At 51.8% G+C, this 17,170-nt stretch overlaps 1 protein-coding gene across 2 annotated transcripts in view; it reads right to left on the bottom strand.

Moving 5' to 3' along the window:
• AGPAT3 (1-acylglycerol-3-phosphate O-acyltransferase 3) overlaps positions 1-17,170 on the bottom strand; it is a 97,334-nt gene that overhangs the window by 19,120 nt on the left and 61,044 nt on the right. For both annotated transcript variants that reach the window (XM_047797560.1, XM_047797562.1), the window contains exon 2: positions 2,526-2,752. In XM_047797560.1, coding sequence (XP_047653516.1) covers positions 2,526-2,703 — 178 coding nt within the window. In that variant the 5' untranslated portion in view covers positions 2,704-2,752. The remainder of the gene's footprint in view (positions 1-2,525; positions 2,753-17,170) is intronic.

Here is a 17,170-nt window from a genome sequence, read left to right as displayed (position 1 = left end):
CCTGGACTCGCTTCAGAGACGGCAGTCTCTCCTCTCTTCGTCAATTCCCGTTTTATATTTTCCACGCTGCCACTGAACAGCCGTTGGGAGAATTTCTTCGTATTTATGGCCAGTCCTTCCATTAGCTGCATCCAATCTGAGGTAAAATTCACGCACCAACTTTTTACTTTAAAAAGGCTATGGAGTTGCCATCGTGGCTCAGTGGTTAATGAATCCAACCAGGATCCATGAGTTCATGGGTTCGATCCCTGGCCTCGCTCAGTGGGTTAAGGATCCGGCGTTGCCGTGAGCTGTGGTGTAGGCTGCAGACATGGCTTGGATCCTGCGTGGCTGTGGCTGTGGCTGTGGTGTAGGCCGGTGGCTAATGCTCCAATTTGACCCCTAGCCTGGGAACCTCCATATGCTGCAGGTGCGGCCCCCCCAAAAAAGACAAAAATAAAAATAAATAAATAAATAAAAAGGTTATAATTACAAATTTTTTGGCAATTCTTTTTTTTCCAGGACGCTTTTTTTGGGGCCACACCCTTGGTATGGAAGTTCCCAGGCCACCTATCAAATCGACCTGCAGCGGCAGCAACACCAGATCCTTAACCGGTTGAGCCGCAGTGGAAACGCCAACCAGTTTTATCCACAGAAGGTCTACTTGGTTCTTTTTCAAGCGCAGGGCCTCTGGGTAGTCTTCCTCTAAGTCTACTGCACGTTTGCTGTTGTCCGACTGTGGGCTCACGTGTGACCGTGTTAATCTGAGTCTCGAGGCCTCAGCTGGACACCGTCCCCACCCCCCAGGGCATACTTCTGCCTCTGCTGACCCCGCGGGCACTGCCAACCTGCTGGCTTCAGCCGGGCTTCGGGATCCAGGGTAGACCCAGCCCCTCCCCTGCAGCTGCCCAGGGCGGGGGCTCCCGGGAGGCAGGGTGGGCACCTGTCCCGCGGCCCCTGCGGCGAAGGGGTGGGGGCAAGGCCGAGAGATCCCTCTGTTGCTGTGAACCCAGCCACGCACTAAAAAGCTGGCTTCCTCCGGAACTCGGCTGCTCTGCAGAGCTAACTTCAGAGCCCTGCAGGAAGCGGAGTCTCTAGTATTCGCCACTTAGCATGCAGGTGGGTCGGCACCCGTCTTGGCCGGCGACACGCGTGAATAACTCAGCCATGAGTTTTACGGGCTGGGATCGCTAACCCTCCCTTCCCTCACGCACACACAGGCCGCTTCCATGGCGGGAAAAAGCCGCCTGGGAACGGAAGCTGCCGCACGCTTATGGCCGGAACCAGGGGGTGGGCTGCTGCCCCCTGGGGGACCCTGGACACCCCCGGCCACATCAGCTCCTGAACTGGGAGGGATGCGCCGGGTCCCAGACTCACCACTTCCCGCAGCACGTAAAGTGTGTATTATTTTCTCCTTGTTGTAAAAGAACCGTGTCCTTACACCAAGACATGTGACGGGCACACGGTGCGAAATAAGCAGCAGGAGCCCCGCCTTCCTCTGCTCCCGGGAGAGTCACGTCTCCCACCCATCCTTCAGCACCTGCCTACCCGGGGCCGGCGCAGCGCACGCAGCACACCCCGTCTCTAGCAGACGGACGGGCGGCGGCAGCGCTGCGCGGTGGTTCACGGCTTCCTCTCTCGTTTGCACACGTGTCCCGGGGATGCCACTGGCCAGTCCTCCCGCTGTGAGCGGCTGCGCAGACGCCACGCAGCGACGCCCCGGGGGCTGCGGCCCGCTGCGTGCTCGTGTAGAAACGAGACAGCAACGAGGATATCGACGTAGGCGCCCTTTTGCAGCTCGCTTCTTCCAGGCTGCGCTCTGACGCTGCGGAACAACCGGGTCGACCGACAGCGCCGCGTAAACTGTCCATCGCTACCAGCAAACCAGCGTCGGAAGGTGAGACTCGGACCCCACGTGTGCGCGCCCGTCAGAGGGGGGTGGTCAGCGAGCTCCCACGTCCGTCCCTCCGACGGACGAAGGTTGGCAGCACACACACACATGCACGCACATCGGACGTGCACAGAGGTAACATCCACACACGTCTAAACACACCCATTTCATCAAGAGACGGGCGACCGTCTTTTTCCGTCAGAGACGGGACTGAAATAATTAGGTGTGAAATGATAGGCTACCCCGGGGTGGCTTCGCTGGGCTCTGGTGCTGGGGTGACCCGGGGTCTAGGTGACACAAGACCGGCCGCGTGCTGGCATCTGCTCCGCCTTGATAGTGATGAACTGAGACTATCATCGTTTGCTCTCAGGTCTCCGGGGCCCCGTGGAACCAATGACACCGCCGCCCTCTGGGTCTGGACGGCCAAGTGTTGGACATCCCGTGGTCCCGCCTGAGGCAGCGCTCGGCCCGAGGTCTCCCGGCCCGTCTGCTGGTTCCGGGAGTAAAGCTCCGGGCCCCTCCCTGGGTCGTCGTCCTCTACGTTCCCCCCCCGCCCCAGGTGCCCTGCCTGTCGGGAGCGGCGGACGGGGAGCCGGGTCATCCCGGCAAAGGTGCCTCCACCCTTGGCCAGCCCCTCCCCGTGCGCGGTACTCACGGCTCCAGAGCGAGTAGGCGAGGCGGCAGTTGAGCCGGCGGTACAGCTGCTTGTTCAGGGGCCAGAGGACCAGCGTGCACAGCTGGATGGCGTTGATGACGAGCCCGCTCACCACGAAGACGAAGCCGATGAGCAGGTGCACGACGAACTGGGTCTTCAGGAAGGCGAGCAGGCCCATGGCCACAGCTCAGTAGCGAGTGCAGCGCCCTTCACTGAGAACGGCCGTCCTGCGGAGACGGGGCGGTGGTCAGGGCGCGCCCCGGACCCCCCCCCTCTCGGGGTGGTGGTGGGGGGGCACGGACCTCAGGCCAGAGCCCAGCGCCGCAGCCCCCCAGGTCCTCAGACCTCCCCTCCCGCAAGTAACACCCGGGCACACGCGAGGTTCACACAGGTATCGCACACGCGCACGCACCACGGACACACAACCACACACACGCACACACACACACCCCCTTGCGTACGAGAAGAGAGGCGAAGGAAGGCACGCGCATACTAACAACAATGTCTCGAACTAAAGGCGTCATGGGCGATTTTTCCTTCTTTAGCGTCTTTTTTAAAAGATCAAAACTGCAAATGAAAATCTCTACAGAACTATTTCAAGGCGTGCCGTTCGGCTCCCGAGCCGTGGGGCACTTTTTTCGCTGAAAGGCTTTTGTTTTGGTCTCTAACGCAGAAGCGGTGACCCCAGGGACTCAGCCAGCTTCTCCTGGTTTCTTGGTTTCAAAGGTGGAGCCAGAAGCTCCCATTTCGTGGTTGTACTGGTTCTGTGCGTGGCCCTGTAATCCCGTGAGGACAGAAACCAGCAGGCAGCCTGTGGGTGGGCCCGGGCACCTTCAGTGCTGGTGGCCGCACGCCATGAGCCCTGGGGGCCCAGCGACTGTGCCAGACGCAGGCTGCGTGCCTCCCCAGGCTGAGCCTACAGAGAGTACCCTGAGCCGCCTGGTGGTCCCCCAGGGGCTGCCACGTTGGGGGGATGCCTCAGAGGCCTGGTGCCAGGCGTGGGAGCCACCAGGGGAGCCGTCCGCCAGGCCTGGGCAGGCCTTCAGCCACCACAGTGCCTGAGTGACCCCAGCTCCCACCATTGGGTCCCCAGAGGCTGTGAGGGGACGCACGGAGGTGCCACCTTTTGGCTGCAGGTTGGGGTTGCTGGACATTAAACGCAGGAGACAAGCGAGGCAGCTGACTCACCGCCACTCTGACCCCAGAGCACAGAAAACACAACAGGGCTCACGAGGGCACCGCAGAGGGAGTGACACCATCCTGGAGCCACGGTCTCCTGAACCCACTCACACACCTGACGCTGTCACTGCCCTTATCTGACGGGCAAGCAGAGACGCCCCGAGGTCAAGTGACTCAACCAGGCGCCGAGCAGGAGGCCGGATTCACAACCAGCAGGAGCCCTGAGCCCGCACTCCGCGGGCCTCCGTGGGCAGGGAGGCCTTAGGCAGACTCTGACCCATTGGCCAGGCTGGCCGAGGCCGCTTCCTCCTGGAACTAGAGATAAGGGCTTTGACCAGACCTCCTGCAGCCGCCTGGCATCTGCCCCCGGCCTGCCACCCTGCAGGCTCTCTGCAACCCCAACCTTACCCCCCGGGGTCAGGCACAGGGCTTCACACGTGGGCCGTAATAACCAGGTCCCCCAGAACCAACCAGCCTGTCCCCTGCGATGCTGTTCGAAGCAGACCCCCAGAACCGCGCCGGGGCCGCTGACTCCCTCACCAGGCAGGAGGTGCAAGAGTCTGGTGGAGAGTCCAGCTCACCGAGGACGAGTCACGCTGGGTGGCGGCACCCGTGAGGCAGACCTCGGCCCGATCCAGACAAGGCCGTCCGTCACCCGGCAGGCTCTGTTCTGCGGCCCCCAGCCCCGGGGAAGCACCTCTTGACTTTCTGATGGTGGGTCAACCTTCCTTCTCTGGAGGCCCATGACGAGGATTGCGTGGCATCTGCCCCGTGGGGCCAGCACAGCGTTGTGCCTCTGCCCAGCTGCAGCGGGCACAGCAGGGCAGCCTTGGGTGGCAGGGCCTGCGGACACGGCCTCCACTCAGGGATCTGTTTACCAGTGACAGAGTCCACCCACAGAAGCCCCAGGGAGCCACACCCTCCCCCGCGGGCACCCACCCACAAGTGCGCTCCTTTCTGGAATCTGGGCATCGGGTCCAGGAGGGGTAAGTGTGATGAGGGCTCGTGGAGGTGGCATGGGTTGGCTCAGCTCTGACCGCGAGCCTTCTGCGGGACCCATGGCCACTCCCTGCCCAGCTGGCCCAGGAGCAAGTTTGGGTGGAGCCGTCGGGGATTCTCCACGTGTGGCTTCGGCCCCAGTGGCGCGGTTGCTGGGGCGGGGCTCCTGGGCTGCCCCGGACCTGATCCAGGTGATGGCAGGCAAGCGGAGGAGCAAGAGGGGCTGCCTGGGCCAGTCCTGCCGCTGTCACCGCCCCCGCCCCTGCCCTGGGGGGTGAGCTGGCCGGGGCTCCTGGCTGCTGCTGCGGCCCTTCCTGGGTTGTCAGGCCACCCGATGCCCTGACGTGGGTCTGGCTTCTGGCTCCCTGTGGGCCAGACCCTGCCCTGAGAAACCACAGCAGCTGCAGTCGGGCCTCTCCCTCCCGCCCACCCCCCCAGGAGCCCCGGCGCCCACCCTCTGCTGGGACCTGGCTGCCTCTTGGCCGGCCCGCTCTGGCCCTGTCTGGCCTGACCACCTTGGCACAGGAGTGGACTGGGAGGCCCTTCGACAGCGGCGGGCTGACCAGCGCCCCCTGCAGAAGGGTGGCTGTCAGAAGACGCCCACCCCCCACGGGGCCATGCCCTCCCCAGCCCAGCCCGCGGAGGCCTGGAGACTGGCCGGCAGGAAAGCATCGACTCAGCGGCCAAGAGCCCTGGCTTGTGTACACGCCTGATCCGCCCCATTAAAAAAAAAAAAAAAAATCTACGTATCTCCAGACAATTTTAAGTTGATGTCTGCATTTTTAAACCAGTTTAAATGTGCAAGGGGTGTGCGCTCCGACACACTGTGAAATGTTATTTTTAAAATGCACAGACCTTCCTGCACTTACAACGAGATCACGTCCAAAGACACCCAGCGCGAGCTGAAAACATCCTTGAGTCGAGATGTGTTTAGTACACCAAGCATCCTCGCAGGGCCTCGCTGGCCTGAAACGCGCTCAGAGCACGCACACTGGCCTACAGCCGGGCAAAACCCGCCGGCACAAAGCCGGGTTTAGAGGAATGTGCTCAACAGCTCCCGCAACCTGTTAAACACTGTAACGAAGGCGAAAAACAGGACGCCGCCCGGGTCCAGCACGGGCGCAAGCGCATCCGTCCTTCACCCGGGACCGCAGGGCTGGCTGGTGGCAGCGGCGGCACCACGAGAGGGGATGGGTCGGACCGCGCATCGCGGCCTCGAGAAGGTGGGAATTCACAACTAGAAGCACGGTTCTGCCCGAATGTGGATCACAAGGTCAGAAGCGCCTAACGGGAAGGATCCCAAGTCAGGGCTTTATCCTTTCAAACGCAGACGAGGGCTCCGAACGCCTCCGGGACTGGAGCGCCAGCATCACCGCCCACTTGAAAGACACCGGGAAGCAAGTTTTCTTTGAAAATGAGGACATTTACTTCATTCCCCTTTCCCCTTGAATTTGCATTTCCGCTGTTCTTCCGCTACATGATCTTATTATAACACAGTTTATTGATTGAAAGTCTTCCGTCAATCACTTTACCTAACAGGATGACATAACCGTGTCGGAATATAACATTTAACTTTTTTTTTTTGGTCTTTTTTTGCTATTTCTTTGGGCCGCTCCTGCGGCATTTGGAGGTTCCCAGGCTAGGGGTCCAATCGGAGCTGCAGCCACCGGCCTACGCCAGAGCCACAGCAACGCGGGATCCGAGCCGCGTCTGCAACCTATACCCCAGCTCACGGCAACGCCGGATCGTTAACCCACTGAGCAAGGGCAGGGACCGAACCCGCAACCTCATGGTTCCTAGTCGGATTCGTTAACCACTGCGCCACGACGGGAACTCCAAGGAATATAACATTTAACTTTGACACTGCTTGGGCTCAGCCTTCAGGTTTAAACATTTCTTCTGGAATACTTTCTTTTTTCTCTTTTTAAGGCCACACCCACGGCACATGGAGGTTCCCAGGCTAGGGGCCGCCAGCCTACCCCACAGCCACAGCCACGCCAGATCCGAGCCGCCTCTGCAACCTACACCATAGCTCACGGCAATGCGGAATCCTTGACCCACTGAGCGAGGCCAGGGATCGAACCCGCATCCTCATGGATGCTTGTCAGATTCGTTACTGCAGAGCCATGATGGGAACTCCTATATGTGGACGCTAATAGAAAGTGACGCAAAAGAACTTATTCATAAAACAGAAACAAACCAATCCTAGGGTGGCCACAGGTGAAACCACGGCGGGGAGGGAAGAGCTGGGAGGGTGGGAACAGCACAGACACACACACCGTGTAAAACAGCGGATGGACGGGAACCTACTGCGCAGCACAGGGAAACAGCACGATAGTTTGTAAGAAACAGCCTGTGTGGGAAAAAAGAATGGGTGACTGATTCACTTTGCTGTACACCTGAAACCAATGCAACATCCGAAGTCAACGGTACTCCAATAAAATTTTAAAAAAGAAAGAAAAAGCAGAAAAAAGCAACAAAACAACAATAATTTGGGGTACACTGAATTTAAGGTGACTTCTGACATCCGTGCAGAAATGACCCATCATTAATTGGAAATACAGATTGTAAATTACACGATTGAGACTACACCTACAAAAAAAAAACCCTGCAGCAACGCAGACACAGCTCTCCCACTGACGTTGGTGTGAGCTTTCAGAGAACACGTGGTGTGTCCTAGAATAAACGTTTCTAACATGGGAACTGTGAGGCGTCACAGGCATCCGAGCCCCACCCCCACCCCATCCATCCCCACCCCGCCCCCCAGACGGGCCGCCATTATTCTGCACAGTTTTATTTGTAAATAAAAGACACTGGCTGCTGAATAGCATTGAGAACTTTGTCTAGATACTCATGTTGCAACAGAAGAAAGGCTGGGGGAAAAATGTAATTGTAATGTATACATGTAAGGATAACCTGACCCCCTTGCTGTACAGTGGGAAAAAAAAAAAAAAAAAAGGCACTGGCACCTTGTCATTAATACTCGGAGGCTGTTGCTGAGCTGGAAGGAAAGCTGACTTCCGCAGTCTCTTCCCTGGGTGATGGTTCAGACTGTCAGAAGCCTGGCATCTGCACAGCCTCGTCCTCAGGATTTTGCGGCCCCCACCAAGCCACCCGGACCCCATCTCCTCCAGGCGGGGGATGAACCGCCCCTCGGGGACAAAAGGCGGAGTCGGTTGAGGGGAGTGAGCCAGGCGCGGGCAGCTCCAGGCAGGAGAGCCTCATGGAGCAGGAACACAGCACCGGGCTCTAGGCACGGAGCTCCAGCGGGGCGGGGAGGGCTGGGGGCTGAACCAGACCCTGCCCCCAACTCCAGCACCGCCCTCCCACTCCCCCGCCCCAGAACTGGGCCTCCTGACACTGTCCCTCCAGGAGCTTTGGCTGAAGGGACATCTGGGCTCTGGGAGCACCTGGACCAGCGGACCGCCTTCCCGCAAGGCCTGGCCCTGCTGCTGGGCTCTGCCCCACCACCCTCAGCCCTGACCTCGGCGTCTCTGGTTACAACTGAACCGTGTCCCCTGAAAGAATTTGCTGGGGTCCTGACCCCCAGCACCTCAGTGGGGGAAACGGAGTTAAATGGGCCACTGGGACACTCCCCAGTCCGACCTGAATGGCATCCTTACAAGAAGAGATCAGGACACAGACACCCGCAGAGGGACGCCCACGGGAGGACGTGGGAGGAAGCGCCTCTGCACGCAGATTCTGCCTTCACAGCCTCGACACGCTGCCCTCGGCCCTCCTGCCCAGAGGACTGAGAATCGGCATCTGTTATTTATGACCCCAGCCTGTGGCGTCTGTCGGGGCCCTGAGCAGAGGAATGCACTTCTTAGAAACATCCAGGCCTCGTTCCCGGACCCTGTGGCTCTGGACGTGCACAGGCCCCCTTGCTCATCCTGCTGCCCAGGAGGTGCTGGGCCTGGTGGGGGTCTCGGCCAGCCTCACCCTCCGACAGGGCAGACCCCTCAGTGCCCTGTGCCTGCCTCATGCCTGCCACCATCTGCCCGCAGGAGCAGCACTGGCCTTAAGAACCAGCCAGCTGAGGGTTAAGAGATCAAAACTTATGGAGGCGGGACCAGGACGGCGAACAGAAGGCCTGGAGCTCAGCTTCTCTCACAAAAGCAACAAAATCACAACCAAGCGCTGAACAGCCTCCAACCAAATGGACCGGAAACTTGCAAAAAGATATCCTACTCCAGAAGACAAAGAGGAGGCCACATCAAGAGGTAGGAGGGGCGATTACGTGATATGAGCAACCCCACGCCCACCAGGTGGGCAGCACACAGACTGGGAAGTAACTGTGTCACAGAGACTCACCTACAGGGGGAGAGTTCTGAGCCCACGTCAAGTCCCCACGCCTGGGGATCTGGCACTGGGAGGAAGAGCCTCCGGAGCATCTGGCATGGAAGGCCAGCGGGGCTTGTGCGCAGGAGCTCCATGGGACTGGGGGACACGGAGACCCCATTCTTAAAAGGCGCACACAGGCTTTCATGTGCACTGGGTCCCAGGGCAAAGCAGAGGCTCCTTAGGAATCTGGGTCAGACCTGACTGCAGTTCTCAGAGGATCTTTCTGGGAAAACAGGGGTGACTCTGGCTCATTGTGGAGGAAGGACATTGGAGGCAAAGTTCTCGGGAATATTCATCAGCGAGTGTTCCTCTGGAGGTGGTGTTTTGGGAAAATCTGCCCCAGCCATCAGCACTGAGAAGCCCAAGGCCAAACAATGATCCAGGTGGGATCACAGCCCCACCCATCAGTAAACAGGCTGCCTAAAGACCCCCCGCCCCAGGCACACAGCCTCCTCTAACCTCACCCAGAGACAGAGCCCCACCCACAAGAGGGATAGGAATCAGCTCTACCTGCCAGTGGGCAGGCACCCATCCCTCCCATCAGGAAGCCCACAGCAAGCCCCCATACCAACTTCAGCCACAAGGGGTGCAGACACCAGAAGTAAGAGAGGGTATAACTCTATTGTCTACAGAAAGGACACCACACCAAAAACCTATAAAAATGAAAAGGCAGAGAACTAAAACTCAGATAAGGGAGCAAGAAAAAACCCCAGAAAAACAGCTAAGTGATCTGGCAATTCTCAGCCTCCAGGACAAAGACTTTAGACTGATGATGCTGAAGATGATGCAAGACATTGGGAATAAACTGGAGGCAAAGATGGATAACTTACAGCAAACACTGAGCAAAGAAATACAAGATTTAAAATTTAAGCAAGCAGAGATGCAAAATACTGTAACTGAAATAAAAAATTCATTAGAAGCAACCAACAGTGGAATACAGGAGGCAGAAGAACAAATAAGCGAGGTGGAGGACAGACTAGTGGAAATCATGGATGCAGAACAGAATATAGAAAAAGATTGAAGAGAAATGAAGAGAGTCTCAGAGAACTCTGGGACAGCTTAAAAGCATCCACATCTGTATGATAGGGATGCCAGAAGAGAGAGAGAGAAGGGGACAGAAAAAATATTCAAAGAGATAATAGCCAAAAACTTCCCTCACATGGGGAAGGAACCACTCACTCAAATCCAGGAAGCACAATGAGTACTATATAAAATAAACCCAAGGAAGAATACACCAAGACACATATTAATCAAACTGACCAAAATTAAAGACAAAGAGAAAATACTGAAAGCAGCTAGGGAAAAGAAAGAAGTAACATACCAGGGCACCCTGGTAAGGTTATCAGCAGATTTTTCATCAGAAATTCTGCAGGCCAGAAGGGAGTGGCATGATATACTTAACATGATGAAAGGAAAAAAACCTTCAACCAAGATTCCTTTACCCAGCAAGGCTCTCATTCAGATTTGAAGGAGAATCAAAAGCATCACAGATAAGCAAAAGCTAAGAGAATTCAGCAACATTAACCAGCTTTAGGAACTTCTCTAGGCAGAAAAGGTCACAACTCAAAACAAAAAATAGCACAAATGACAAGGCTCACCAGTAAAGGCACATATACAGTAAAGATACAAAATCATCCACGCACAAATATGCCACGAAAATCAGAAATCATGAGAAGAGGAGGGTACAAATGTAGGACACTGGATGCACTTGCAATTAAGAGACCAATGACTTAAAACAATCTCTCTCTATATATATAGGCTCGTATATCAAAACTTCAGGACAACTGTAAACCAAAAATCTACAATCAATACACACACAAATAAGAAAAATCAACTCAAATACAACACTAAAGATAGTCATCAAACCACAAGAGGAGAGAACAAAAGAAAGGAAGAAAAAAGAACAACAAAGCAAGTCCGAAACAGTTAATAAAATGGCATTGAGAGCACACATGTCAATAATTACCTTAAATGTGAATGGACTAAATGCCCCAACCAAAAGACAGAGACTGGCTACATGGATACGGAAGCAATACCCACATACATGCTGTCTCCAAGAGGCCCACTTTGCTTCTGGGGACACATCCACATGGAACGTGAGAGGATGGAGGAAAATATTCCACGCAAACGGGAATCAAAAGAAAGCTACAGTAGCAATACTCCTATCAGACACAATAGACCTTAAAATAAAGATTATAAGAGACAATGAAGGACATTACATGATGATCAAAAGATCAATCCAAGAAGAAGATAGAACAACTGTAAATATCTATGCACCCAACATAGGATCACCTCAATATATAAGGCAACTGCTAACAACCTTAAAAGGAGAAATTGGGAGTTCCTGTCGTGGCTCAGGGGTTAATGAATCTGACTAGGAACCATGAGGTTGTGCATTTGATCCCTGGCCTTGCTCAATGGGTTAAGGATCCGAATTGCCATAAGCTGTGGTGTAGGTCACAGATGGGTCTCAGATCCCACATTGCTGTGGCTGTGGTGTAGGCCAGTGGCTACAGCTCCGATTTGACCCCTAGCCTGGAAACCTCCATATGCTGCAGGAGCGGCCCAAGGAAATGGCAAAAGGACAAAAAGACAAAAAGACAAAAAAAAAAAGGAGAAACTGATGATAACACAATAATAGTGGGAGAACTTAACACCCTGCTCACAGCAATGGACAGATCATCCAGACAGAAAATCAATAAGGAAACACAGGCCCTGAATGAAGCATTAGACCAGATGGACTTAACCGATATTTATAGGACATTCCATCCAAAAGCAGCAGAATACACATTCTTCTCAAGTGCACAGGGAACATCCTCTACGATTGATCACATCCTGGACTACAAATCCAACCTCGGTAACTTTAAGAAAACTGAAGTCATATCAAGCATCTTTTCCAACCACAATGCTACACGACTGGAAATCAACAACAAGAAAAAAACTGCAAAAAACACAAACACGTGGAGACTAAACAACAAGCTATTAAAAAACTGCAAAAAATACAAACACGTGGAGACTAAACAACAAGCTAGTAAACAACCAATGAAGAAATCAAAGAGGAAATTAAAAAAATACCTAGAAGCAAATGACAACACAGATACAATACTCCCAAACTTAGGGGATGCAGCAAAATCCATTCTAAGAGGAAAGTTTATAGCAATAGAAGCCCACCTCAGGAAACAAGAAAAAACTCAAATAAACAAGCTAACTTTACATCTAAAGCAGCTGGAGAGAGAATAGACAAGACCCAAAGTTAGCAGAAGGAAGGAAATAAAGATCAGGGCAGAAATAAATGAAATAGAAACATAAAACATAAAAAAGATCAATGAAATGGAAAGCTGGTTCTTTGAAAAGATCCACAAAATTGATAAACCCTTAGCCAGACTTCTCAAGCAAAAGAGAGGACTCAAATCAATAAAACTGGAAATGAAAAAGGAGAAGTTACAATGGACATCACAGAAACACAGGGGATCATAAGAGACTACTACAAGCAACTATATGCCAATGAAACAGAAAGTCTAGAGAAAATGGACAAATTCTTAGAAAAGTGCAATCTTCCAAGGCTAAACCAAGACAAAATAGAAAAGATGAATGGACCCATCACAAGAACTGAAATTGAAACTGTGATTAAAAAACTTCTAACAAACAAAAGTCCAGGACCAGATGGCTTCACAGGCGAATCCTATCTAACGTTTAGAGAAGAGATAACACTTATCCTTCTGAAACTATTCCAAAATATTGCAGAGGAAGGGACACTCCCAAACTCATTCTATGATGCCACCGTCACCAAAACCAGACAAAGATACTACAAAAAAAGAAAATTACAGGCCAATTTCACTGATGAACATCGATGCAAAAACCCTCAACAAAATACTAGCAAACCGCATCCAACAATACATTAAAAGGATTGTACATCATGATCGAGTGGGATTTTTCCCAGGGATTCAAGGGTTTTTCAATATCCGCCAATCAATCAGTGTGCTACACCACATTAACAAACTGCAGAATAAAAACTACATGATCCTCTCAATAGATGCAGAAAAAGGTTTTGGCAAGATCCAACACCCATTTCTGATAAAAACCCTTCAGAAAGTGGGCATAGAGGGAACCTACCTCGACATAACAAAGGCCATATACGACAAACACAGAGCTTTTCAATGGTGAGAAAAGAATTTCTGCTGCGATCAGGAACAAGACAAGGATGTTGGCTCTTGCCACTACTATTCAACATAGCTTTAGAAGTCCTAGTCATGGCAATCAGAGAAGAAAAAGAAATAAAAAGAATCCAAATTGGAAAGGAAAAAGTAAAACTATCACTATTTGCAGATGACAGGATACTATACCTAGAGAATCCTAAAGACTCGACCAGAAAACTGTTAGAGCTCATCCATGAATTTGGCAAAGTCACAGGATACAAAATCAATACACAGAAATCAACTGCATTTCTATACACTAATAATTAAAGATCAGAAAGATAAATTAGGGAAGCAATCCCGTTTACCACCACATCCAAAAGAATAAAATACTTAGAAGTAACCTACCTAAAGAGACAAAAGACCTGTACTCTGAAAACTATAAGACACTGATGAAAGAAATCAAAGATGACACAAACAGATGGAAAGACATACCATGCTCTTAGATTGGAAGAGACAATATTGTCAAAATGACTATACTACCCAAGGCAATCTACAGATTCAATGCAATCCCTATCAAACTACCAAGGACATTTTTCACAGAACTCGACCAAAACATTTTAAAGTTTGTTTGGAAGCACAAAAGATCCAGAATAGCCAAAGACAAAAAGAAAAATGGAGCTGGAGGAATGAGGCTCCCTGACTTCAGACTATACTGCAAAGCAACAGTTATCAAAACCATATGGTACTGGAACAAAGACAGAAATATAGATCAGTGGAACAGGATAGAAAGCCCAGAATTAAACCCACGCACCTACAGCCAACTAATCTATGACAAAGGAGGCAAGGATATACAATGGAGAAAGGACAGCTCCTTCAATAAGTGGTGCTGGGAAAACTGGACAGCCACATTGAAAAGAATGAAATTAGAACACTCCCTAATACCATACACAAAAATAAACACAAAATGGATTAAAGACCTAAATATAAAACCAGATACTATAAAACTCTTAGATGAAAACATAGGCCAAACACTCTCTGACATAAATCACACCAATATCTTTTCAGATCCACCTCTTAGAGTAATGACGGTAAAAACAAAAATTAAAAAAGGGACTTAATTAAAAGTTTCTTCACAGCAAAGGAAACCCTAAAAAAAAAGAAAAGACAACCCACGGAATGGGAGAAAATATTTGCAAATGAATCGACTGATAAGGGATTAATCTCCAAAATTTATAAACACCTTCTGCAGCTCAATAACAACAAAAAACCATCTAGAAATGGGCAGAAGACCTAAACAGACAGTTCTCCAAAGAAGACATACAGATGGCCAAAAAACGCATGAAAAGATGTTCAACATCACCCGTTATCAGAGAAATGCACATCAAAACCACGATGAGGTCCCACCTTCCACCAGCCAGAATGGCCATCATCAAAAAGTATACAAATGGAGTTCCCATCATGGCACAGGAGAAATGAATCCAACTAGGAACCATGAGGTTGCAGGTTCGATCCCTGGCCTCGCTCAGTGAGTTAAGGATCCGGCATTGCTGTGAGCTGTGGTGTAGGTCACAGACGTGGCTTGGATCTGCCGTTGCTGTGGCTGTGGAGTAGGCCAGCAGCTACAGCTCCGATTCGACCCCTAGCCTGGGAACCTCCATATGCTGCTGATGTGGCCCTCAAAGGACAAAAAGACCAAAAAAAAAAAAAAGTGTACAAACAATAAGTGCTGGAGAGGGTGTGGAGAAAAGGGAACACTCTTACACTGTTGGTAGGAATAAATTGGTGCAACCACTGTGGAAAACAGTACAGAGATTCCTCAGAAAACTACAAATAGAATTACCATTTGATTCAGCAGTCCCACTCCTGGGCATCTATCCAGAGAAAACCATGACTCGAAAAGATACATGTACTCCGATGTTCATTGCAGCACTATTTCCAATAGCCAAGACATGGAAACAACCTAAATGTCCATCGACAGAGGAGTGGGTCAAGAAAATGTGGTACATACACACAATGGAATATTACTCAGCCGTTAAAAGGAAAGAAATAATGTCATTTGCAGCAACATGGATGGACCTAGAAACGATCATGCTAAGTGAAGTCAGCCATACAATGAGACACCAACACCATGTGCTGTCACTGACATGTGGAATCGAAAAAAAGGACACAATGAACTTCTTTGCAGAACAGATGCTGACTCACAGGCTTGGAAAAACGTACGGTTTAAAATGAGACAGGTTGTGGGGTGGGAGGGGAGAGCTGGCGGTTTGGGATGGAAATGCCATAACTTCATTGTGATGATCATTGTACAATTATAAATGTAATAAAATTCATTGAGTAATAAAAAAAAAACCTAAAAAAAAAAAAAGAAGAAGAAAAGAACTAGCCCGTCGGATGGCCTGATCTTCAGATCTCTTTCCCAGGCACTCCTCGTCTTTGCCAAAACCTCCATCTTTCCAACAAAGCCTTTCCGAAGGAAGGGGAATTGATTGAGGGCCCACCATCTTCCACACCCCCCAGAGTGGTGGCAGGTACCTCTGCCTCCCGTCTCTGCAGGGAAGGTAAACGGCTTTGCATTTCATTTACCTACGGAGTCAGGTCAGTCCCTCTGCCTCTGCCAATGGGGTCTAATCCTACGGCTGGGGGGTAGCACCCCATCTGATCTGCACCCTCAGCCCGTAGCACCCAGTGCTGCCCCACAGCCAGGGCCAGCTCTGTGCTGGGGCAGGCACTAGCCAGCGATGGGGGCACCACTTCAGCTGCCCTGTTGCCCTGTTTCCTGAGATCCAGGGAGAGGGTGTCGCCACTGACAACCACCCTGGACCAATCACCCCTCAAAGCTCTGACCAAAGCCCAGCAGCCTCACCTTTCCCAGTCAGAGCATTCTCCTGGGCAAGTCTGACCCTGAGCACCGGGGCTGATGGACAGAGAAGACTTAAACACACCAAAAGTGCATCGCTTGTGCTGTTCCAGATAAGAAGTTTGGATTACTAGATTAAAAAGACCTGCTTAGTTATGTGTGATCCAAATTCCAAGTCATAATCAAGGAAAACCAAGAAACGGCTGTTACCTTCCCTACTTCCTTCCTTCCCGTCTTCTCCCACATCCACCCACCTACCCATCCATCCCATCCACCCATCCCTCTACCCACACATCTACCTACCCATCATCCATCCAACACCTACCCATCCATCCAACCATCCATCCACACCTCTGCCCCTACATCTACCCATACACCCACCTAACCGTCATCTATCCATCTAATCATCATCCACCCACCCACCCATCCCACTTCTCATCCATCCATCCCTCCTCTTATCCAGCCACCCATCCATCCACCTATCCATCCATCCTTCCCACCATCCATCCATCCATCCACCCATACATCTACCTACCCATCATCCATCCAGCATCTATCCATCCATCCATCCCTCCATCATCTATCCACCCACCCATATATCCTCCTACCCGTCCATCCATCCCATGTTTGAGTGCCTATATGTGTGGTAAGCAGAGCAGACCAGGTCTGCTATGAGGCAGCAGAACAGAAAGGCCATGCTTGCTGGCGGCATGGGGGGCATACTGGGTCAAGCTCAAGGCTTCTGTCTTACTATGGTTAGTTCTGTTGTTCCGAGTCAGGAGCTATTGGAGGAGAAAGTCTGTGAACAAGACTGACTATTGGAAACATGGGACAGTAGAGAGATAATATTATCTCAAATATTCTGACAGTATCTTCAGGACATTGGGGTGGCAATGTTTACTGTTGAGAACACAGCCTAGAACGGGAATAAACCCCCTACGCTTCCTGGGTGGCCAGCCCAGGCAGCAGGGAGGCAGACACCCTTCACTCACGGTGGACCCTTAGCTCCTAGCTGGATGGGATTCTCCTCACTCCTGCTCTCAACACAGCTTGGACAAGCCGGACTGGATGGTCCCCAGGCCCACAGCCACTCCCAAGCACCAGAGGAGAAGAGGGGAGACGGGGGG

This window comes from Phacochoerus africanus, chromosome 1 (genome assembly GCF_016906955.1).
Source record: "Phacochoerus africanus isolate WHEZ1 chromosome 1, ROS_Pafr_v1, whole genome shotgun sequence".
NCBI lineage: Eukaryota > Metazoa > Chordata > Mammalia > Artiodactyla > Suidae > Phacochoerus > Phacochoerus africanus.
Note: the sequence above shows the minus strand (reverse complement) of the source record. Positions and strands in the feature narration are given on the sequence as shown.